This window comes from Sminthopsis crassicaudata, chromosome 1 (genome assembly GCF_048593235.1).
Source record: "Sminthopsis crassicaudata isolate SCR6 chromosome 1, ASM4859323v1, whole genome shotgun sequence".
In the NCBI taxonomy this organism is placed as follows: domain Eukaryota; kingdom Metazoa; phylum Chordata; class Mammalia; order Dasyuromorphia; family Dasyuridae; genus Sminthopsis; species Sminthopsis crassicaudata.
Window position 1 is genome coordinate 367,261,770 of NC_133617.1, and position 26,096 is coordinate 367,287,865.

At 32.6% G+C, this 26,096-nt stretch overlaps 1 protein-coding gene across 4 annotated transcripts in view; it reads right to left on the reverse strand.

Annotated features, from left to right (window-relative positions):
• The window catches only part of EPG5 (ectopic P-granules 5 autophagy tethering factor), a 139,957-nt gene that overhangs the window by 99,234 nt on the left and 14,627 nt on the right, over nt 1-26,096 (reverse strand). For all 4 annotated transcript variants that reach the window (XM_074279273.1, XM_074279272.1, XM_074279270.1 and 1 more), the window contains exons 2-13: nt 24,653-25,597; nt 22,788-23,031; nt 22,390-22,526; nt 21,151-21,258; nt 19,973-20,046; nt 12,582-12,693; nt 10,726-10,840; nt 9,729-9,879; nt 8,721-8,876; nt 6,760-6,917; nt 2,060-2,214; nt 801-941 (exon numbers count right to left, since the gene is read on the reverse strand). In XM_074279273.1, the coding sequence (XP_074135374.1) occupies nt 801-941; nt 2,060-2,214; nt 6,760-6,917; nt 8,721-8,876; nt 9,729-9,879; nt 10,726-10,840; nt 12,582-12,693; nt 19,973-20,046; nt 21,151-21,258; nt 22,390-22,526; nt 22,788-23,031; nt 24,653-25,597 (2,496 nt within the window). The remainder of the gene's footprint in view (nt 1-800; nt 942-2,059; nt 2,215-6,759; nt 6,918-8,720; nt 8,877-9,728; nt 9,880-10,725; nt 10,841-12,581; nt 12,694-19,972; nt 20,047-21,150; nt 21,259-22,389; nt 22,527-22,787; nt 23,032-24,652; nt 25,598-26,096) is intronic.

The following is a 26,096-nucleotide window of genomic DNA, read 5'->3' on the forward strand; positions in this document are numbered from 1 at the left end:
ATTAGACTCAGATCCAAAGAGATCAAATACAAAGGAAAAGATTATTTAAATATATTTATAACAGCACTTTTTGTAAAAATTAAGAAGGGTGGAATAGATGAGGAATAGCTGAATAAATTATAGAATGTGAATTTACATGAAAATGACAGTTTTGAAGAAAATCTGAAAAGACTGTATGAAATATAAAAGGCCAACATCCTTTAGGAAATCCAAGTTCTATGATGATTAGATGTCAATTTTAACATTGTACTAAACTGAGATAATTTAGTTATGACTGTTAATTCATTGCTGGAATTAAAAAAACATTAAACAAACCTACAATTTACAAAATAAACATACATGAAGTCTGCAAGGCTCCTTATCTAATATAAACATGTGATTAACATAAAGTAAGGAGAACTGAAATCTTATTGGATTCATACAAAATTATAATAGAATTGTGGAAAGGCTTTGAACCAAATTAACCTGTATTCAAAGCAAGTTAAGAATAAGCAAAATCATTAGTTGTTTTTTTGTGTCTCTCTTCATCCAAGGTTCAATATTGGCTGACTTTTTTAACCTGTTTCAAACAGAATTGCAGTTTTCTGGTACAAAACACCTGAGAAATTTAAATAGTCTCATTTAAAATAAATAACTTTGATTTACTAGGACTTTATAATTGAGATAAAATTGTTTGGAGGAAAAAAATAGCTCTAAATAAAGAAAAGTAAAGAAAAAGATTCTTCCTTAAGTGGACTAGAAAATATTCAGTCTTTGGCAGATATAGTTAATTCCAATCTGTTTTCAAATAATACTCTTACCATCCCAACTTGGTCAATAGTCTCTTTAACACTATCCAAAAGGACGGAAATGATTGCAGGATGAACAGAAGTAATAGCTCCTAAAAGCTCTCGACCAACTTTTGAAAAGGTCTCTCTGGTAGAAAGGCTAACATAAGATACCTAGAGAGAAAGAAGATAGTTATTTTTAATATTAAGCTCAAAAACAAATGTACTTACAACATATGAGTATTTTCAAGAAAAAGAAAGATAACATCAAGCTCCCATTCACAACTTTATTCTAAAAGATTAGACAAACCGTATCCTCAGAGGGCAAGAATGTCCATCTTCACTCCAAAATAGTGTAAGCAAATTAAGCAAATTCATTTTAAATTTACCAACAGGAGAAAAATTGCTTCAGATGGGCTGAATAACATTTAGAATTGAAAAAAGGAAGACAACTTTTATCAATAAAAACTAACTTTTTAATGGAATTACCATTTGTAAAATGAGACTCCTAGTCACAATATTATCAATATTTCTGGAAACAAATCCTTATGACTGAGTTCTGTAAACATTTATTAAATATCTTCATTCTGTAAGTCCTTATGCTAAGCACTGTGAGGAATACAAAAAGGACTTTAATATATCTTTGCTCCCAAACTTATTTATAATCTAGTAAGAAGTAATACACAACTATTATATCTTGGTCTAAATACACACTGCACAATTTTTGCCTAAAATCTGTCTTGTGAAAATCCTCAGCACAACTACTAAAAGTACTTTTAGTATCAAAGACAGTACAAGTCCCACTAGTCTCCCCAGCAGTGACAAAAGCTTCTCTAATATTTGCAGATATGCCCAAGCCTATGCTAAATGTATCTGATACAAATGTGAGCAAAATAAATATATTATTCCTTTTCATCTTCTACCAAACTGCCTACATCTTTGTCCTTATAAAGAACAATCTCACTACAAAACCCACTAACTCTCTTTCTTTTCCTTCATGTCCCTGAAGCTAGAGAAAACATTTAGGTAGTCAATAGCAAGGGTACCCCTTTAACTCCCTCTCTCCAAAGAGACTGCACGTTCTTCTATAACTTAAGCTCTGCTTTCCACTTTAAACCATATGGGCCTAAACAAGGCTCACAGCCTTTTTGCTCACAGCAAAAAATGCGGCTCTAGGAAATTCAATGTTACACAGCAATTTTTTTTTTCCCCAAATCAATCCAAAAGGACTCAAAAAATAATGTGGAATAGAGGAGTTTTTCTGGCAGGTTGTTCATCCCAGCTTTGCTCACCTCATAAATTTTCAACACAATAACTTTTATGAAATCTTTATCCACATTGGTCTTTCTTGCTTGAGCCATTTGAGCAAAAGTAGTAAGAAGACAAATTTCTTCTGAGCTATTCATGGTAGAAATATAACTCTCAAAGCTCACCAGATGCACTGGGTCTGAAAATTCAGATCAGAACAATTAAGGGGGAAAAGGACAGAGAAGACATTAATTTTTATTAGTTTATTCATTTTGCCACAAAAGATAGTATAAGAATACCGAGAACTTAGAAAGTCTGAAAAAGTTTTAAAAGCATTCTATGCTGTAAAAATATTCCCAGAACCTGAGTAAAGATCTATTGCAGCATGGTAATGAAGAGAGCCAGAGAGAGGGCTGTGAAGACTGATGTGTATTCCAACATAGTATTTTCACTCTTTTTGTTTTGTACTTGCATTTTTTCTTTTTCATTTTCCTTTTTGAACCAATTTTCTTTTGCTGCACAATAATTATGGAAATATGGTACATGTTTAACATATATTAGATTACTTGCTGTCTAGGAGAGGGGGTGGAGGGAAGGGAGAAAGAAAAGATTTGGAACACATAGTTTTACAAGAGTAAATATTGAAAACTATCTGCATATATTTTGAAAATAAAAAGTTATTTTTTAAAAAAAGAAAATTCTATTGCATATCCTGTAAGTTCTTTTCCAACTGCAATTTAGCTCAAAAACATGCTTTCATAAAAGAGGAAAAAAAAAAAGTAAAATGCAAAAAGCTAGTTAAGGAAAAAAAAATTATTATTTGTAAACTGATTTCTTGTAAATTATTTGTAAAAACTAAAATATTACTTGTGAACTGATATTTATTCATAAAATAAAACTTCACAATTAAAAAGTGAAAATATGAATCATAAAATGATCTGGTATTTGGTTTTAGTTTCAAAAAAAAGGTCTCTATATATGAAGTACTGTATCTCGTCACCAGAGGGCAGAGAGAGAGAGAGAGAGAGAGAGAGAGAGAGAGAGAGAGAGAGAGAGAGAGAGAGAGAGAGAGAGAGAGAGTGTGTGTGTGTGTGTGTGTGTGTGTGTGTGTGTGTGTGTGTGTTCATGCGGGCACGCATGTTGGCTTTTTTTGTGGCCCAAATCAAAGCTCTTTCTAGAGATACAGATAACAAGTTGTCTATAATTTGTGGTCCTACAGAGCTTCCAAGGGCACTAAGGGGAATGGGTTACATCAGACAAAAGATTAAAGCCAGGGATTCCAACTCCAAGCCCAGCCCTCAATATACTATGTCATACTTCTTCTCAGGGCCATCCATCCAGAGGAAGAATCTCAACACAATAAATTACAAATGTTTAGAACTACCATATAGAAATATACTGGTAAAAGATTCATTTTCTGGTAGAACTTTTAAGACTGATACAAAAACAAAGCAAAGATTTTTTTTTTGGTTAGATATATTTAAATTCTACTATTTATAAACATTAGATATCCTTTAAAAAACATTCATAAAATCTTTCTAAATCATCATTTTTACTTTCTCATTAAAGAGGAAGCCAGGATACCCAGTTTTAAGATCAATAAAACAGAACTAACTCATGACTTGATTATATAATTTGTGGATTTTCCAGATTTCAAATGTTTTAAATGAATTTTAAGTGTTTTGCTGTTACCATTTTTGTCATGCGCGACACCAGGGGGAAAAAAGTGAAAATCAAGTTAATTTTATTTTGTGTTTTAAAAAAAAAAAAAAGTTCTACAAAAAGCTTGGCAATTGTCAATGCTATAAAATTACCCATTCATAAATCTTGTAAATAAAAAGCTATTAAAAAAAAAAAAAAGTTCTAGTAAGAGATTAAAGTACTGAAATTAAAGGTTAAAGTGTGGTTTGGGAGTTAACTACATATTTCAATAATTACTGCGTAATACAAATTATTACTGACAATAGAGTAGTATTAAGTTATTTTAATATATTAGGCTGAAATTTTAAAAAGGAAAATGCAATTAAGATATATTTTTAAAAAGGACATCTTTCCAACAAATCAATTTATTCAACATAGACTTTAAAAGTAAGCTACTAAACTGAGTGCTTATGGGTACCATAAAATAAAAGCTCCTTAGCATCTTTAAACATTAATTTTACCTCTCAAAAGTGGTTTGCAAAAGTAATTAAGATACAGTCTCAGACTTCATGATGCTTAACTAAGAATCCTAATTAATCAGAAATGCAAATTAAAAGCCAAAGTCTCATATATATAATTTTTTTTTCCCCTTAGGCAGTTGGGGTTAAGTGACTTCTTCAAGCTCACACAGGTAGGAAGTGTTAAGTCTCTGAGACCATATTTGAACTCAGGTCCTCCTGACTTCAGGGCTAGTGATCTATCTTTAAAGTGCCATCTAGCTGCTCCACAAAGTCACTTAATTTTAAAGAACATAGATTTTAGTAGAAAAAAATTATATATTAACAAAAGAATAAAAATCAAATGGATTATCACTTAAATGTACATCCAATCAGCTCATCTCTTACATTTATGTAAAAACTTTTAAAGTATTATCACATAGATTATATCATTTAATTTTATGAATTAAAGCCTTTTACTTATATTTTGCAAATGATAAAACTGAGTTTCAGTGAGATTTGAAACAATTACAATGTCTATTACCATGTATGATGATGATAGTCATGATGGTGATAATGACAGCTGACAATTGATAAATTGCAATTCATAGATAACTTTGTATAAATTGTCTCATTTGATTTTCAACAGTTCTGTGAGGTAAATATTGCAAAAATACTAGTTTCCTTAGAGCAACTAGATATTGTGATCTCAAGAGTTTTATAAGCTTGTAGTAAGGAAAAGCTGAGTTCAAGTCCTGCCCCTGACTTGAATGGCATGACACTAACAACAACTTAAACCTCTCGCAACCTCTGATATAACAGCAATATTGTTGTAAGGATCAAATGAAATAAGAGAGTTAAAATTTTATTTTGTAAATTCTGAATTAGTATTATCCTAACTATGAGCATTAATAATTATTAAATTATTAGTATTCCTTTCAAACATAACCAAACTGAGGTTCAGATCAGTTAAGAAAAAAGCCTTCCAGGTGAGATACCACCAATAAGTGATAAATCTAAGACTGGAAACCAAATCTGTCTCTTAGAAAAGAGCCATAATGCTCTTTTCTATCATAGTAAAAGATTTAATGGGGAAACCCACAACAATCCATATTATGCAGATGATGTGATTTTTGCAAATAGGTCAGAGACAAATTTTAATGATACTTATTAAAGTTAATTGAAAAAATTTTTTAAAAAAGGATTTGACAATGATTAGAACAGTTATTTGGCTTCTACAAAAATGATAAAAAGAAATTTAATCAAATATCCACTTATAAATGTTAAGCATTGACTTGATTCCAGGGACTTCCAAAGGAAGGTAATAACTTAGATTAGACTGATAGGAATATAGTCCAGGACAATCAAAATTATTTCACTAAGAAAAGCAACCACCAAAGAAATGGGCAGAGCCCAAGCAACCCTATTCTGACTCTTATCACTTGGTTTAACAAAGTGACTCAGAGAAAAATTATCACTCTCCACTGTAGCAAATTTCAAAATACTTTCTATACTTCAGGACAAGATAGGTAGGGATCATAGCCCCAAGCCACAAAAGAAAAAGAAAAAGAAAAATTAAAAAGCAAGAACTAAAATATGGAATAAAAATGAAATATACAGATTATAAAAGGAGAAAAACCAAAGGATGAAAATTACACTTGTGAAAATATTGTCTTCATTCAAAAAATATCTTTGATGTATTTAAGGAATGATAGCACTAGAACCTCATTTCAATTCTTACTCTAATGACTTCATTATGGGAGTAGCCCTAGTTTCCAAGAGTCTACATCATCTTTGGCAAGCTTGAAAGTTTTTAATTAAGATAAATAAAGACAGATACTATGTCTGTATCCTAAAACTAGCCTCATTAGTCTAGCTCACAACTAGGATAGCTATACTATAGGATAATTAATTTTTCAGCCACAACAATGCTAGAAAACTATCCACCTTCTTACTAATTTATAAATGGTGCTGTCTTCTACATTTTAAAGTCTTCTTAATTGTCATATACAAATACAAGTAAAAAGCTACTTAAGGGTCCACTGAAATCAAATAATTCAACAATAAAGGAATAACATGGAAACCCCATTAATGATTTTTAAGCATTAAGTAAATACTTAATGACTAGAATAATTTCACTATAAAAGCAGAATACTTTGGGAGAGAGAATCCCACAGACAATCTTATTTTAACTGTACTTGTTTATTAATACTCTATCAAGAGATCTAGTCTAATCTAAATTTCCAATATCCAAGTTGGCTTCCAAAACCAGACCCCCCCAAAAAATTTAAAAGGTAGTGTAGGTCATGCCACAGTTTCATGTAAAGACATAGAGACATGAGTACAATACAAACTTGATTTTTTTCTTTTTTTTTTAATTTTTAATGGTATTTTATATATGCAAAGATATCTTTCAACATTCACCTTCACAAAACCTCATGTTCCAAAATTTTCTCTTTCAATATGATATAATTTAAATGAAATACATACTTTCCATTATCCAAAAGTCAAAAGAGATTTGCAGCTACAGAAAAAATAACAATTTTAACAGAAAAAAGATGAAACTATTTCATTCATTTCAAAAACATTTGTCAGGTGAGATTTACCTTGAAGCTGGTGCTTGTACTCATTAGACTGGACTGTAGAACAGAGCTTCTCCAAATTTTCATTCTCTGCATGATGCATGAGGTAAAAGAGTTTCCAAAGCATCTGGACTGATAATGTTCCAAAGGGCATCTCTGACATAAATAGCCAAATGCCCAACCTATTGTTTTTTAAGAACAATACAAAGTTTCAAAACTCACAGAAAAGATGGTAGAAGCACGACAAAAAAATTCTTCTGCACATTTAAGTATAAGACCACCACCTACTTACTAATTCACAGATGCAGTTACAATTCCCCATTAAAGAAGTCAACCAGAGATGAAGATTTTTTTTTAAATCACTCTTTAAGACAGCACTAAGCTAAGAGTTCTTACTCTCTTTTGTTCCATAAACTCCTATGGCAGTCCAGTAAAATACTATGGACCCTTTCTTTCTTATAATGTCTTTAAATGCATGAAATAAAATATATAGGTTTACAAAGAAAAGCAATTATACTGAAATACAATTTGCAAAAAAAATTTAAGTTCATGATATCAAGTTAAGAACTCCTGCACTAAGAATGTTTGTGGCAACCCTTTTTGTAGTGGCCAGAAACTGGAAACTGAATGGATGCCCATCAATTGGAGAATGGCTGAATAAATTATGGTAAATTAGTGTTATGGAATATTATTGCTCTGTATGAAATGACCAGCAGGATGATTTCAGAAAGACCTGGAGAAACTTACATGAACTGATGCTGAGTGAAATGAGCAGGACCAGGAAATCATTATATACTTCAATGACAATACTATATGATGATCAATTCTAATGGACGTAGCCCTCTTCAACAATGAGATGAAACAAATCTACATCCAGTGAAAACACTGGGAGATGACTATGAACCACTACATAGAATTCCAATACCTCTATTTTTGTACGCCTGCATTTATTTCCTTCACAGGCTAATTGTACACTATTTCAAAGTCCAATTCTTTTTGTACAGCAAAATAACCATATGGACATTTATAGATATATTGTATTTAACTTATATTTTAACATATTTAACATGTATTGGTCAACCTGCCACCTGGGGGAAGGCGTGGAGGGAAGGAGGGAAAAAGTTGGAACAAAAGGTTTTACAATTATCAAAGCTGAAAAATTACCCATGCATATCTCTTGTAAATAAAAAGCTATAATTAAAAAAAAAAAAAAAAAAAAAAGAACTCTTGCACTAGACCAAACTTGTGAGACAATAAGAACAAACAATTACATGATTACACTACATATTGTGAAAAATGAAAAAAGTATGACATGTTGTCTTTACCCAGCATTATTGAGGGCTGACAAAATTCTGTGAGAATACGCTTGTTCCTGCTCTTGTTCAGGTATGATCAAGAAATATAATAAACAGAGTGCCAGACTCGAAGTCAGAATTACCACTGGTCATTATTCTGCCTCAGACACTCAGCAGATGTGTAGTCTCAAGAGTCATTCACTTTCTCTGTGTTTCAATTTCCTCTTTCATAAAAGGAGAATAATAAAGCACTCACCTCCAAAAGTTGTTGTGAGGATCTCCTGTGTCAACTTTAATGCATAATGTCAGTGTAAGCTATTGTTATTATTATTATTTAAATATGCCATCATCATCATCATGATTATTATTATTGAAATGTGTCACCTAGACCTTGAAGATTCTGCTATGGATAATATACTTCATAAAAAAAAATTTTTTCAGGGGATGGGGGTTGGAAAATAAGATGGTAATTGGACCAACTTGTCAGAAATTTTGCACTGTGTGGAAATTCCTCCAACAGTGTACAGCAGAAGCCCACCTCTTGGAGGAATAACTGGAAAGCTGAAAGCCCAGAGTCACACGACTCAAATCCAGTTCTGACTCTAAGGCCAGGCCCCTTTTCACCAAACCATGCTGGCTCTATGTATTAATAATAATTTTTCCCTAAACCACTCCCAACAGACTACATACCTTTTAGCCTTCAGAACATGCAGGACAGTCCTAAGAAACAGCTCATCAAATTCAACTTGGAGCTTCTCCACTGAATAGGGCTGCATAACTAATCCACAGCCTTGATTATGACTCACAAACTGGGCCCAGTGGTCACTCACATAACAAAGTGTCATTCTAAATAAGAAAATAATATTAAACCACTTTATGTCATTGATTAAGTATCAGTTCATTTCATCAGAATCCTTGCTCAAATCATTTAAATTGAGGTAAAAAAAATTACTATAGTAAATCCAAATGAGTCAATCAATTATTACACAAATAAAACCCACTTTCCATTTTAATAAATATTAATGCTTTTCTGATACACTGAATAAACAATATCTCACAATCATTGCCTTGACAAGTTTTATCTACATTCTGACTCTGAAGTCACTATAAGCTTGATCCTTAAACCACAAACAAAACCATAGGAAACCTACCAGTCTCACCCCTGGCCCACAGGAACCACAACACAAAGCAGATGTGGAAAGGAAGAAAAGAAAAGAAGAAAAGAGAAATCCAGAAGGAAAGAAGCTACACTTTCCCCTTATGTTTTTCTCTAGCCTAAAACTCAGTCCTAGGGAACACTTTTAAGATTTGGACCTAGGAATAGTTAACTTATCAAATCAACTAACTTTGAAATAGTTTAGCAAGGTTATGGCTACAAACATTTATAACATACCTATTAGGTAGAAGACAGAAAAAAAAAAATTCTCAGTTTAATGATGGATCAAGCAGACAAGAGACTACAATTAAAATGATGATTGTTTTCTTTTCTTTTTCTTTTTTTTTCCTGAAGGCTGGGGTTAAGTGACTTGCCCAAGGTCACACATCTAGGAAGTGTTAAGTGTCTGAGACCAGATTTGAACTCGGGTCCTCCTGAATTCAAGGCTGGTGCTCTATCCACTGCGCCATCTAGCTACCCCCTGATGATTGTTTTCAATCAAGAGGAGAGTTCAAATAAATATGGATATCTGCAATATATACCTAATCATAAAACCAATTCGTTTCACAAATTGTCTGTAGCGTGCTCTATTGAAGGTGTCTAATCCTACCGCCAGAAGTTCTATTAATGAGTTGGCAAAGGCAAAAATTTTCATCATCTCTTGAGGTCTTGTTGTTTCAGGTAAATAATCATCTATAAATTAACAAAAGAAAAGACAGAAGAAAAAAAATTATCAAAGGTACATACAATACAAAGACTTCAGAGGACAAATTCATAGATCATTTGATAGATATGGGATTGATTCATGGGAAGCTATTTTAGGCGTCCCAGACAACAAAATGAATCTCCTATATGGCAAAGATGAGAGAATTCTGATGAATTCAAGTAAACTGTCAATTCATCAACTGGAGATATAGGGGTAAAAGATGTTACAGGAATAATCAACAAAATGAAGAAGAAAACTATGGGGAAAAAATGTAAATAACAGCAATCAAAATAATCCAAAAACACCATGACAATATAGCTAACCACAATACAAATAAATAACAGAAAAAGATCCCAAAGAGGACTCTTGTCAGAAACGGAGATAAATATGAAGACTTTGGGTTAAATTAACTTTTTTAAAATTTATATGTGGAACATATTAATCACAAAGCTACTCTCCAGGTTGCAAAAATTTTACAGATTCACCCATATTTGGAAGAGATTCCTTCCACTGAAATTCTTGTCTACATTCAAGGCTCTTGAGGTACTAATTCTTCCATAAAATTCCTTCATTCCTTGGCTAAAGGTGACCTTTCCTTTCACCAAACTTCTCATGATTTTCTAATATCTCCTATTATTTAGCTCATTATTATACTTTAACTATTTGGATAAATCGTACCAACTTATTAGATTGTAGACTCCTTAATACCAAAAACTTAGTCATTTTTATCTTTAGTATTTAAACTCTGACTTATCATTAGCAGATGCTTAAAATAAGCTTACTGAATTACATACAAAATTCCCCTCAATATCTTTCTTTAGGAATCAATTTACCTTTCCCTTTAAATCCAAGGAAGTGTTTAAAAAGTTCATGAAATGGGAACTGTGATAAAATAGCAATCAAGTCATCTTCAGTAAGAAGGATCCAACTCGTCTCAGGATCTTCATCCTAAAGGAAAAAAAATTAAAAAGCATTTCATTTGGTTTCACAAAATAATAACTAGAAGTTGTCCAGGCTTTACTCTTGACAAACTATCAATACAATTTCAAAAGACTTCTTTTTCTAGCTATTAAAAGATAAATAACTGAATTTCTTTTTTAAGTCAAGGATCTTATAAAAGGAATACAAACTTTCACAGTTACAGTTTCAACTGAAGTTATGATATAAAGGATGTCAACTCTTAAAGTGAAAAATAGCTTCACTAAAATCCCAACTAGATGATACTGGTGTTCCTACACGTACACACACACACACACACACACACATCCAAAGTTCTACTGTCTAGCAGTTTAAAAAGTTTAAAGCAACCTAAATAGGATATGTTTACATGGCAAATATAGATCAAATTCTTAATTTTTATCAAGAAAAAATATGTCAGCAAGACTGACCTATCTTTTCAATTAAAAAAATTCCTAAAAGTAGCAGAAACTGATACAAAATGCAGATCTTGATAAACATAACACATTAATTTCAACAAAGCAATAACACAATTGCACAAATAAATGCTTTAACCAACTACACACTTAATTTGCTTTAAATTCTCCCAAAAAGGCTTAAAAACTGAACTTCAGAGACTTCACTGAAAAGTATGGAAAACAGCAAATAACCCTTTCTTTTCTCATTCTTTAGAACATAAGGTTCTTAATAGTATCCTATCTCAGGGATTAAATTAACTAGGATGAAATCACTAGAAAATGTTTCTATTTCAGAAATTTCACCATTCCATTATGATCTTTAAAACATCCATTTTGCATCAGTTTCTGAAAAGCTTGCTTTTAAGGTTAACAAGGTTACTAAAACAAGCCATTTTGTGTTCCTTATCATCTACCTCCATCAAATTGCCTCTACCAAGTTTTGAAAGTAGGAACATAATAAAAAAAAAAAAAAAAAAAAAAAGAAGACGAAAACAATGAATCTTCCGCTTGTATTGCTCTTTTAAGTATCTAGTTACAATCACAAAACATGTCTCCAAACATTCAGAAATCTACTATGACCACAAATATAATGAGTGCAGTTCTGAAATGATGAATGCTGCCCACTCCATACTTTTCTTTTCTTTTTTTTTCTTTTTCTGAGGCTGGGGTTAAGTAACTTGCCCAGGGTCACACAGCTAGGAAGTGTTACGTGTCTGAGACCAGATTTGAACTCGGGTCCTCCTGAATTCAAGGCTGCGCCACCTAGCTGCCCCCCACTCCATCTAATTAGAGAGATTACTTTGAAAATCCTTCTCTTAATCTTCATGGCAAGACACTCCAGAAAACAGCGACTCTAAACACTACTGCACCTTATCATCTGAAACTTCTCAAATTAATAAGCTAAGGAAACTAAAAGACTAAGTTTAGGCCCTGACATAGAAAAACACAATGGGACTGGAAAAGTAAATTCTCACCAAAAAACAAGATGACTTCCTATCTTCCAAATGTAATATTCCAAGCTGTTGTATTCATTACAAATTTATAACATCTAAATAAAATCATGCCATATTGTGGCTTATTATCATACCAATTTGTTTATACATAGGTCAAATTCTAGCCCTCCAAAGCAAAGGAAAATATACCTGTATTATGATTAACCTTTAAGACAAACGACCAATTCTGTCTTCTAACACTAAGTTGCATTATATTTAATTTTCTGTTTTTACCCCTTCTCCCAAGGTTAATAAAAGCATTATGATTCTCAAAATAATTACCTCTTCTCCTCCTTCATCTACTAATGTCCAGTTCCCTGATTCAGAGGATTCCTCAGAAGAGGAAGGTTTCCATTCATTTGGCTTCATGTGGCACATAAACTCAGCTCGATTTCTAAAAAAGGTAGAAAAATCACATTAATGTCAGAAGCAATTCATGGAAAAAAACAAACTAATTAGTATCTATTTTTTTCTCAAACTGAGATACAGTCAGATACAGAAATATTATTTCAACTCTTAAGCTAGAGAATAGAATAAAATTAGAAAAACCCAAGTAAAATAAAACCTCATTAATTCAAATTAATGTATAAGGCTAGTAAAGTATATTAATTAAGCTTGTCAAAGTCTGAATTGCAAAAGTTTTTTTTTTAATTTTTTTTTTTATATAAGTTACATTAGCATAATTCCTTACACAAACTTTGTACCTACTATTTGCCAACACTGGACTAGAGCTGGGGATAAAAGTTTACAAGAAGACAAGAAAACAAAATGTTTATGGAATGCGAGTCAAAACATTTTGAAGCATGTCTTCCTACATCTTCCTTTGATCTACTCTCCTAGTTACCTGGAAATTTTGGCAGCAATCTGTTCTGCCCTGCCTAGTGTGATATTTTTATTCCTTAACTACCTTGCCATCTACTTTGTCATTTGCTTTGTAACTCACTTATTCTTATATGAAATCAAAATCATGTCTCAAATGAAAGTGATTAATTAAACCACTACTTGTTCTCTAAAAGCCTATTTTCTTTCTGAGACTCCAGCTATTCACAATTTAGAGAGCAATACAGTAAAATTATTTTAACATTACCAAACTATTCCAATGTTTTCTTCAGAGTGGCTCTCCCTCCCTGTTAACAGATATGACCTTTCTAGTTCATACCTCCATTACCTCATATCAAGATCTTTGCTGCAAGGCTTTCTTTTAAAAAAAAAAAAAAAAAAAAAGATTTTTTTTTTGTTTGTCTCTTTTCAAAAAATGTATTTATTTTCTTTCTCATTTTTTTTCTGGTTTGATTTGCTTTTTCTTGTGCAGCAAGATAATTGTATAAATATGTATGTATATATTGTATTTTCTACCATGTTTAACATATATGAACTATTTGCCATCTATGGAAGGTTGTAGGGGAATACAAGGTTTTCAAGGTTTAATGTTGAAGAATTATTCATGTCTATGTTCTAAAAAATAAAAAAAGTTAATAAAAATGTACTTATCAAAGGATATGAACAGACAATTTTCAGATGATGAAATTAAAACTATTTCCGCTCATATGAAAGAGTGTTCCAAATCACTATTGATCAGAGAAATGCAAATTAAGGAAACTCTGAGATATCATTACACACCTGTCAGATTGGCTAAGATGACAGAAACAAATAAGGATGAATGTTGGAGGGGATGTGGGAAAACTGGGACACTGATGCATTGTTGGTGGAGTTGTGAAAGAATCCAACCATTCTGGAGAGCAATCTGGAATTATGCCCAAAAAGTTATCAAAATGTGCATACCCTTTGACCCAGCCATACTACTACTGGGCTTATATCCCAAGGAACTACTAAAGAAGGGAAAGGGACCTGCCAAAATGTTTGTGGCAGCCCTTTTTGTAGTGACTAGAAACTGGAAAATGAATGGATGTCCATCAATTGGAGAATGGTTGGGTAAATTATGGTATATGAATGTTATGGAATATTATTGTTCCGTAAGAAATGACCAACAGGAGAAATACAGAGAGGCTTGGAGAGACTTACATCAACTGATGCTGAGTGAAATGAGCAGAACTAGGAGATAATTATACACTTCAACAACAATACTATATGAGGATATATTCTGATGGAAGTGGATATCTTCAACATAGAGAAGAGCTAATCCAATTCCAATTGATTAATGATGGACAGAATCAGCTACATCAGGAAAGGAACACTGGGAAATGAGTATAAACTGTTATTTTTACCTCCTGAATCCAATTCTTCCTGTGCAAAAAGAAATTCGGTTCTACACACATATTGTATCTAGAATATACTGTAATATAATTAACATGTATAAGACTGCCTGCCATCTGGGGGAGGGGGTTGGGGGAGGAAGGGAAAAAATCTGAATAGAAGTGCAAGGGATAATGTTGTAAAAAATTACCCATGCATATGTACCGTCAAAAAAAAAAAGTTATAATTATAAAATAAAATAAAAATTAAATTTAAAAAAAATGTACTTATTAATTTCCTACATTTATTTTTATAATATTTTTATTTCCATTTTTTCTTTCTCCCTCTTCTTTCCCCTTCCCCAAGATGGCAAGCAGTACCATACTGAGTTATAGATGTACAATAATATTAAACATATTTCCATATTATTCAAGCTGTGAATGAAGAATCAGGACAAAAGGAAAAAACCATAAGAAAGAAAAAAAATAACAAAAATAAGAGTATGCTTCCATCTGCATTCAGACTCCATAGATATTTCTCTGGATGTGGATAGCATTTTCTAGCATGAGTCTTTTCGAATTATCTTGGATCACTGTATTGTTAAGAAGAGTAAACAAACTCTATCAAAATTGATCACCAGACAGTGTTGCTGATATTGTGTATAATGTCCTCCTGGTTCTATTCACTTCACTCAGCATCAATTCATTCAGGTTTTTCTGAAGTCTGCTTACTCATCATTTTCTTAAAGAACAAGAGTATTACATTACATTCACGTACCACAACTTGCTCAGCCATTCCCCAATTGATGGGCATCCCCCTCGATTTCCAATTCTTTGCCTACATTAAAAGAGCTGCTATAAACATTTTTGTACATGTGGGTCCCTTTCCATTTTTTATGATGTCTTTGGGATACAGATCTAATAACGGTATTGCTGGATCAAAATGTATGCATAGTTTTACAAATCTTTAGAAATAGTTCTACATTGTTCTCCAGAATGGTTGGATCAGTTCACAACTCCATCAACTAGGCATTAGTGTTCTAATTTTTCACATCCTCTCCAACATTTATCATTTTCCTTTTCCATCTTATAAGCCAATCTGAAAGGAATGCAGTGACATGTCAGAGTTGTTTTACTTTGTATTTCTCTAATCAGTAGTGATTTAGAGCATTTTTTTCATGGGACTATAAATGGCTTTATTTTTTTTGCCTGAAAACTGTGTGTTCATATCCTTTGACCATTTATCAAGTGGGGAATGACTGGCATTCTTATAAATTTGAGTCTCTATATGTACATATATATTTGCTATTATTAATTTTAATATTAATATTAGTTTTTACTTATTACATTTATAATATTAAAGTAATATATTATTGTTGATGTTAATATTTTTATTATTAATGCCATGTTATAATAATGATATTATGTTTATACATATTTATACATATTAAAAATAAGGCCTTTCTCAGAAACACTGACTGCAAAAATTGTTTCCCAGCTTTCTGTTTCCCTTCTAATCTTGTTTGCATTGGCTTTATTTGTACAAAAACTTTTTAATTTAATGTAATTAAATTTATTCATCTTGTATTTCATAACATTCTCTATCTCCTGTTTGGTCATAAATTCATTCCTTCTCCATAGATCTGAGAGGTAAACTATTTCTTCTTGTTCTCCTAATTTGCCTATAATTACCCTTTGTCTAAATCACATACCCATTTTGACCTTATGTTGGTATATTATTTGAAAAATTTATCAATATCTAGTTTCTGCCATACTATTTTCCAGTTTTCCCAGTAGTTTTTGATCAAATAGTGAGTTCTTACCCCAGAAGGTAGAGTCTGGGTTTATCAAACGGTACATTATTAAGTCAATGATTTTTGTGTCTTGTGTATCTAACCTATTCCATTGATCTGCCATTTTACTTCTTAGCCAGTACCATCTACTTTTGAGAACTGAGGCTTCATAATATTGTTTTAGATCTGGTACAGCCCTTCCTTTGCATTTTTTCTTTCATTACTTCCCTTGATATTCTTGACCTGTTGTTCTTCCAGATGAATTTTGTTGTTATTATTTTTTTTCAGGTCTATAAAATATTTTTGACAGTTTGATTGGAATTGTACTAAATACATAAATTAACTTAGGTAGAATTATTGTTTTAAATTATACTAGCTCAGCCTCCCCATAAGCAACTGTTATTTTTCCAATTACTTAGATATGATTTTGTACGAAAAAGTTTTATAAATAGTTTCTACTGGGTTTGTCTTTGACAAGTAGACTCACAAACATTTATATTGTTTGTTATTTTAAATGGAATTTCTCTTTCTATATCTTGTAGCTTGAATTTGTTAGCAACATATTGGAATTATCTTTCCTGGATCTATTTTCCAAATCAATTGATTTTTCCAACAAGATATTTTATATTGTCTTCTCTTTTTTCATTCTTTTTATTTTGTTTGACTGCTTCTTGATGTCTTAGAGAATTATTAGCTTCCATGTACCCAATTCTAATTTTAAGATATGATTTTTTTCAATTAATTTTTGTACCTCCTTTTCCATTTGGGTAATTGTTTTAAGGAATTATTTTCTTTTGCTCAGAAAGAAAGAGAAGAAAGTAGTGTAGCTTGAAGAAAAGGTTTCAAATAGGTGCTCTAATAGCAGGGCTTCTTAAACTTTTTCCATTTGTGTTTGTGGCAGCTCTTTTTGTTGTGGCTGGAAACTGGAAGTTGAATGGATGCCCATCAATTGGAGAATGGTTGGGTAAATTATGGTATATGAAGGTTATGGAATACTATTGTTCTGTAAGAAATGACCAGCAGGAGGAATACAGAGAGGCTTGGAGAGACTTACATCAACTGATGCTGAGTGAAATGAATAGAACCAGAAGATCGCTGTACACTTCAATGCTGTATGAGGATGTATTCTGATGGAAGTGGATATCTTCAACATAAAGAAGATCCAACTCACTTCCAGTTGATCAATGATGGACAGAAATAACTACACCCAGAGATGGAACACTGGGAAGTGAATGTAAATTGTTAGCACTATTGTCTATCTACCCAGGTTACTTATACCTTCAGAATCTAATGCTTAATGTATTTACACAAGAAAGTGGTATTTACACACATATATTGTATCTAGGTTTTATTGTAACACATGTAAAATGTATGGGATTGCCTGTCATCGGGGGGAGGGAATGGAGGGAGGGGGGGATAATTTGGAAAAATGAATACAAGGGATAATATTATTAAAAAAAATTACTCATGCATATATACTGTGAAAAAAAATTCTAAATAAAATAAAATTTAAAAAAAAAAACTTTTTTCCATTTGTGACCCTTTTTTAATCTGAGAAAATTTTATGTGATCCCAAGTATACTGAAAAATAAAATAGGCATACAAATAGAACACTTACTGATAATAAATCAGAATTTCACAAGACCCTATATGGGGTCTCAAACCAAAGTTTAAGAAGCTGGGCTATAGAGGATATGACAATCAGAGAGGAAAAAGATTATCATGCAACAGTAAAGACCCAGCTGAGAATAATAGTAAATTTGTAGGGAACCCATTTAGCAAAATCATTTATCTTCTTCCAGTGACATTCAGTATCATATGAACATCAGTGGAAGAGGTAAAGAGAGAGGTATTCCAGAGCTGGAATTTGGCTATATATGACTAATGAAAGACCAAAGAGGCAACGGATTCAAAAATAGAGACTACTGTACAACTGAACTGGTCAACTATGAGGTCAAGCCAATAAATAGAAAGGCTAGATTTAAAACAGAGGGAGGGGCAAAGAGAGTGGAGGTCATGGCGAGGAGCAAGAATTGGTTTAAGGAGAAATGAGGCAGGATAGAACAAATGTCAATTGTGATCAAAGAGAAAAATTTCAAAGTTTAAAATCATTAAAACTGTTATAGGTTTGTTACAGGTTTGTTATAGGTAAGATCCAGGTTACAGCCATCCCTCTATATTGATGAAGTGGTATGAAGATGGAGATCATGGAGGTTTTGAAGGCTGATGAAAATGTAAGGGCAGGATGTTCAAGGAGATATCTGCTTACATATTGAAATCCCAAAGTATGAAAGCAAAGTTTGGAGTAAAAAGGAAATCTATGAGCCAATTACTGACTTCTCTGAAAAGAAAGGGAGAAAGACCTGGTGATCATGAAAAGGATTTCATCTAAGTGATATAAAAATGGATAGCGAGAAATTCAAATACTATCCCTTTGTCACAGGATGGTGAAAAAAAAAAATGCTCATTACTGGAAAAGGTGGTCAGGATGAAAAATCTTTTAGGGAGAGCTAAGTCTCCATTAGCACAATAAAATAGAAAGAATGTGAGATTAAAGATAAAGGATAAAAGTTTGTAAATGATAGGCCAGGGATTTCAGCAGGAACAGGGAAATATTAGAAAGCATGGAGGCTGTAGAGTATGGAAGGATAGGATGGAAGCAGATAAAGATAAGAGTATGGGGAAAGACAGGAAGAAGAGAAGATATTATACTTCGAAGGACATTTGGTTTTAGATCACAAAAACAAGGATAACAGAAGCTGCCAATCTACCTACCCCAGAATAGACAAAAACAAGTCAATTAGGACCTTGCCTGATGCTCTAAAGTCCTTCACTGACCAAGGTCTTAATGTGATGTATATCTACCTCTGGTTCTCCAAGGCTCCAGAACTCCAGTGGTAGTCTTGGGTTTCAGTAGTATAGGCCATCATGTATGTTTGAAGTACTACTGTCTGGAGTTTACTACTGTCTCTCCACCGACATGAAGTGTTTTGGGGCTTCTCTAGTGCATCCTGTTAATTCCATTTTCTGAACTCTGACTGCATTATTTGTGAATACCTTCAAAATTTGACACTTAATTGTTCTTGTCTCCCCAACTAAAATATAGCTCCTTGAGGGCAGAGATCATGTCTTAGATTTCTATTAGCTTTTCAAAGTGTCAAGTACAATGCTAAACATTTCATAGCTACCCCTGACATTGCTGGTAGTTACTTAAAATTCATCTTCTTCAATCTTTTTTACACAAATCATCGGTATTCTATGCTAAGCAAACTTACTTAACCCCATTTTAAAGTATTTCACATTCCAAATTATCAGTCTACTTCACTTTAAACAGTCAAAAAATACACAAATTTAGTTTTACACAAACAATAAAATAAAAAAAAATTATATTTTAACAAGGATTATAATAAGAATTTTTGAAATATCAGGTTCCCTTTGTAGAAGGTGAGTAAAATTGGATCTCAAAGAGACAGAATTTCTAGGACCTAAGGAAGGGTAATCTATTACTAGTGATCAGCTATAAGATTCACTTGAGCTCAAGTCTAAAGGAAAATCAGTAAAGCTAACTTGTTGGAACTCCCACAGCTCTTTAGCAGACTTCCTCTGTACAAAGATATCTTTTAAAAGACAAATAGTTCAAATATGGGGCAGATTTTTAAAATGCATAACAAACCTCTTTCACACTTACTTGACAGGAGACATAAGCAAGGCAAGGGACTGCATAAAGTGAAATACCCCTGATGAATTATTCAAAACTTTGATCTGAAATCAGAAAAGGGGGGGAAAAAAGGATTAGAGAAGACCAACAACCTGTGTTTTTAATATCAGCTCATTAGTATTATGACTAGGAACAAGGAGTTACAAGATTTATAAAGCAATGCCCATTAAAAATAAATAAATACATTAAAAAAAGGCAGCCTCCAGAAGTTACGTGACAACATTTTTGCTCAGTTGCATTTGGGATTTAGAAGATAACTAATAGCCCCACATCAATTATCTATATAGTGGGGCAGCTAGATGGAGCAATGGATAGAGCACCAGCCCTGAATTCAGGAGGACCTGATTTCAAATCTGATCTCAGACACTTAATACTTCCTAGCTGTGTGACCCTGGGCAAGTCACTTAACCCCAGCCTGGGGGAGAGGGGGGGAATTATCTATATAGCAAAAGGGTAGGAGGATTAAAAAAAAGAGAGGACAGCATTGGTCATTTAAACAAAAAATAAACTTTTTTTTCAGGCAAGAGGTTTATTAAGTCCACAAAAAACTTGGAATGATTTAAAATTTGTCATGCTTTTATTTTATTCCCCAATCTCTCTCTGCTGAAAGAGCTAATGAAAAATGAAATGAGCTAAAGAGTAACAACACAAGGATAGGGATGTAAAGAGTATGGATAATCCACCAAGTGAATCATCAACTCCTGGGTAGATGAAAGTTGACTACACATATTCATAACCCATCATAATTAATTAAATAACACTGAATTGATCTCTAAGTCTCATTATACTTCCCAAAAGATGGGGTGGGATATAAAAAACCTAGGAAAGTCAGGTTGAACACTACTGAATAAGCATCTGTTATGATTCGGTGAACAGGGATTTTGCAGAATTAAATTCCAATGAACTTGGTCCAAGCTAGGAAACCAGTGAATTCCAGCAATTCTATTATTATTTCATCTTTGCTAAGCTCAACAAGAAACAATCCCAACAAGCTCATAAACACATTCAGTGTTTTAATTCTTAGTTTAATGCTTTTCAAGGTGAACTTTTTGCTATTCTTTCTTATAAGTACCTGAGAAAAACTTTTACCAGAAAAATGTTTGTGCACTGCACCATTTGCTATGAGGAAGTCACCAGATCATATATACCTGAATGAAAGGAACAGCCCATTTACTAACACCAGCTGGACATCGAAGAATATGGTTTAAAAGGAATAGATGATCACCAGGGCAGCCAGCTCTTTGTAACACTGACACCTGAACAATATAAAAGATAAATAATCTAACTATTCAAAAAAAGTGAAAGAAACATTTATTGTGAGGATGAAGCCCAATTATAACTGTTGAATTTTATCAAGTCAAGACACTAACACATTACAGAATTTGAAATCAGACAATTTGGTTTAAGATCCCCACCTCTGATATTTACTATCTAAATAATTATAGGCAGCTTACTAAGTATCTTTCTTAAGTACCAATTTATTTATCCCTAAATTAAAAGGATTCCACTAGAAGATCTCTAAAGGGATTTTCAGTCTTAAATCATACAATGATGTAATTAAGTATATATTAAGTGAATACACATATGTCAGCTCCCAAAAGATACATGTACCACATCATAACATTGCAATGGAAACTAAACAAAAACAATCTTACAATGTTTGGCTTTCTACAAATATGAGTCAACATGAGCCTACAAATCTTGAGAGTTAATAAATAACATCAAACATATCTTCTCCAAATAGATCCTATTTTGATTGCCTTATGAGTATAAATCCCTGAAGTTTCTGTCCATATGTGGTAAAATGAAAATAAGAAATTAAGAATTGATGAAATATCTAGTCTTCCGTCATTTTGAACATGCTATGTCTGGAAGACAGCTCTAAATATATCAGAAATTTAGTGAAGGCAAAGATATTCTCTTTGGTAGATGGGAATTGCCAGTCTATTCATTTTGGGTTTTTTTAAGTATCTTACATGTCCTTCCTTTCTTTTTTTTCAAAAAACTAGCATTCTTATCAGTAAGATCACTAAAAGCTAAGAACAATATATTTTTCTGAAGTTTTATATCGAGAGGTAATCTGTATTTTAAATGATTTTCTATTCTAGGCCTTAAATTTGGTAGAATACCAACCCAGCATTACATTCCTTTCTAAGAATGCTCAAAGATCAAAATGAGAGTATACTAAGAAAAGGCCTTGTTTTCCTTAATCACAAAAATAAGGAGCACTAATAACAAGAATAAAAAAAAAATACCAAATAAAGTACTAATATAGCAAAAGACAATTTATCAGAAGCAGTCACTGAGCGAGACTGGACAAAAATAAGAGGAGTTATTTCAGAAGGGGAGGGAGATGTAGAAAATATTACTGGCCATTCACCCCTTACCAGTTTCTGCAGCCAAAGAAGAACATCATTGTAGAACTTCGTATCTTCTATAACTCTTCGGGTGAACATAAATAAAACACTAATACACTCCTTCAGGTGACACAAATCAGAGGGAAGACTTTCTGCCTGTTTAGAAACTATAAATTAAAAAAAAAAAAGACTGAATAAATCCTCCACAGATGGTTTTTCATAACATTCTAAAGTTCTGACTAAATTCTGAAACTTTAAAAAGTCTAAGGAAAAATATTTTTATTCCAAAATATTTTGCATTTTTATCGTGCTAATTAAAAAATGGTTTTTAAACTACATTTTAATATCAACTCATCTTAAAACAAAAGTACTACATTTCTATTTCATTGTAAATCATAAGAAAAGGAAAGATTTCAATTATCACATACCTTGATCTTGCTGATGAATAGACAAAGACCTCACAACAGCTGGACTACTGAGCAAAGCAAAAATATAGGACTCTACTTGTAAGCGGGAGAGCACTGATGTATAAGAATGCAGAGCCAGAGTCTGATGTAAATGCTCAGATTTTGTTTCAAATGCCTTCTTTAGCTCTCCCAGGGCACTCTCATTCATCTCCACTGTCTGGTAGCGATGATACCCTGTAACTTTCACCTGGTCTGCACAAATACCCTGAAGGAGAAAAAAAAATGATAAAATATAAATCCAATTATCCAAAAATCTTGGTATCAACCAAGAAACATCCCTATTAATTGCCTGGCATAAGAATTACAGTCCATATAAAAGTACAGGATATCTTGGCCTCTAGATACTTATAATATAGCAGAGAATATAAAAATAACAGAGAAAATGAGCAGAAACAATATAAAATGCCAAGTGGTGTGGTATAAAAAAGTATTACGACTGAAATCCTCAGAAAACACAGATAACAAGAGTATCTGAAAACAACTTTCCTCCATCCTTCTCTTTCCTTATCTCACAGAATAAGCCCACCTTTGAAAGAAGACTTCATGAGGCAGGTAGGTGGCACAGTGCATAGAGTATCATAGGCCCTGGAGTCAGAAAGACCTGAATTCAAATCTGCCCTCAGACATTTAGCATTTACTAGCTGTGTGACCTTGAGCAAGTCACTCCAATTGCCTCACAAAAAAAACAAAACAAACAAACAAACTAAAAGAGGGAAGATTTCACTTCCTACTTTGCAACTTTACCAAAGAAAACAGGGCCATTTCTTACTAATTCCCTTGATCTACCTTCCTCTCAAAGTCAAAAATTCCTCTTTACCTTTTATCTCCAAATGTCAGTCCCTTTCCAAGGCAAATGCTTCGACCTGGGGCCCTAACATTATGCTAATGCTCAGTCATACTCTTTATGGCCTTCCCAATCCATACTCCCCAATGTGTCTTTCCCTTCTACCTATAAATATACTCAAGGATCCCTTTACTTTGAAAAATTATTTGATTGACCATGCTTTCATTTGTAGTTTCTGTCATATTTCAAAGATTGTATTTGCTGCCCTCCATTTGTTCCACACTCCATTCTTCCTTAGCCCTCTGTGATCTATTTAAATACCCATCACTCTAATGAAATGTCTCTCTTGGAAGTCATCAGTGACCTTCTTATTGCTAAAACCAAAGGTTATTTTCTCTAATCACATTAACCTAAGTATTTTCTGCCTTATGTGACAGTGAACTTGAAACTTTTTTCCTCCACTGACATCTTAAAGAATATTTTAGTTTTCTTTCTATATTTCTAGATGTTCCATTTATGTCTCCTTTGCTATCTTCCTTTCCTTTACCACCCCCTAAATATGAATTTTCCTCAATGTTCAGTCCTGAAACAATTAATGTTCTCTTTCCATTCACTTACACCCTTTCTTATAAATTTGCCATTTTCACATTATCAACTGTCACTTGTAAATTCATAAATTTACAAAACTTCATTATGGCTTTTTCCTAAAACAAAATAAGAATACTAAGTAATCAGTATGAAGCTATACTTTAAAAAGTTACATTCTCAATTTTGCATATAAAATCTAAAATTTCAAAAACAAAATTCAAAAAACTACTGTGGTACCTAAACTTTTAAGACAGGAAGAAAAATTAAAAGCTTTGACTATTGTCCAGAATTACCTATCTCTTTAGGGGGAAAAAAAAAAAAACAAAAACTTGGATTCAAAAGAAAAAAACACTTAGAAGAATAAGATTTGAAACCAAAATAACGACCCAAGTAAAGCATCTATATCCCCAAAATGACAGTTCCAAAAAGCTTTAGAGAACTTCAGTCATCATACCTGTACAGTCATTTGCTCTTCCTTAAATTGCCATAATCTGCTTTTGATATTTTGACAATCAGATGTTAAGGTAAGCAGTTCAGCCTCAGCCAGCAACAGCTGTTTTCTGCATCGTGAATAATTCAAAAGCAACTCATAAAATTCATGATGGTCTTGATGAGCCATACTGTCAAATTCTTCTAAGTATGACTCAACATTTTCTAACCAGGAACAAGGCTCAAAAATTTTCAGTTGTTCCTTAGTAAATGGTACCATTTCTGATTCAGAAGGGATTTCAGGGTACAGTCGTTCATTTCGTAAGAGTGGTTTTACTGCCATTAAAGCTGGTCTTTCTCCAGAAAATTCAGCAGGTAATTCAGGATAAAGTTTTTTCAATCTAGTTGGCTGAAAGACTTCTTTGGCTTCATAACAACTCTGTAAGTTCACATTATGTAGCACCTCTGAAGAAAGACCAACAGATTGTCTATAATCTTGTCTATTCTCAGTTTCTTTGTCCTGTAAATGTTCAGCTACCTGCTGACTATAAGGACTAGATTGGAATGTGGTTTGTGACAATCCACACTGTGTAAAAGAATAATCAGCTCTTTGTCTAACCCCCTCAGAGTCTTCTGCTTTGGTGCTCACATCTTCCTCAGGGCTGCACTTTGGCTTGGATTCTTCATTGAGTTGATGTTCCTTGACCTCTTCCCCTCCTATTACAGTCTCTAGATTAGGTGTTTGAGATCCTTCAATGTCTAAAGTTAAAGAAGTGAGTGAGACATCAAACATTTCCTTCTCAGTTTGTAAATCACTAATATCCTGCAACTGAACCTCAGTAAATGTTTCAGGACATACTGCTAGGACTTCCCTTGCTGAGGAAGGTACTTTCTGCTCTCTGCAAGTTTCAGGAAGGTCCAACTCATCAAATTCTTCTTTTTTAAAAGCTTCACTATGTTTCTTCTTTTCCTAAAACAAAATAAAAACCATTAAATAATCAGTAATAAGCAATACTTTAGTAGTCATTTTTCTTACTATTTTATGTAAAGCATAAAATGTAAAAGATGACTTCTGTTTAAGAAAAAACTAAAAATCTTTTTGGTAGGCAGCATATTATCTAGTCTATAATCTTACTAATTTGATTATTACATTGATTTTTAAAAATTAACAAGTAGGGACAGTGGCACAGTGGATAGAACACTAGCCCTGAAGTCAGGAAGACTTGAGTTCAAATAGTTTTTGAATAATAAATGCAAACTGAATGTGTGAGATTTGAAAAATTATTTTAAAATACCATTTTTTTGGCAGGGATAAATACTGAAAGTTATCTTTGCATGCATTTTGAAAATAAAAAATATTCTTTAAAAATTTTAAATACTCTTTATAAATATAAGTTAGGAAGGCATAAAGTATACATCAGAGAAACCAAATTGAATAAATAATGAAAAATAACTGAAAAAAAAAACTA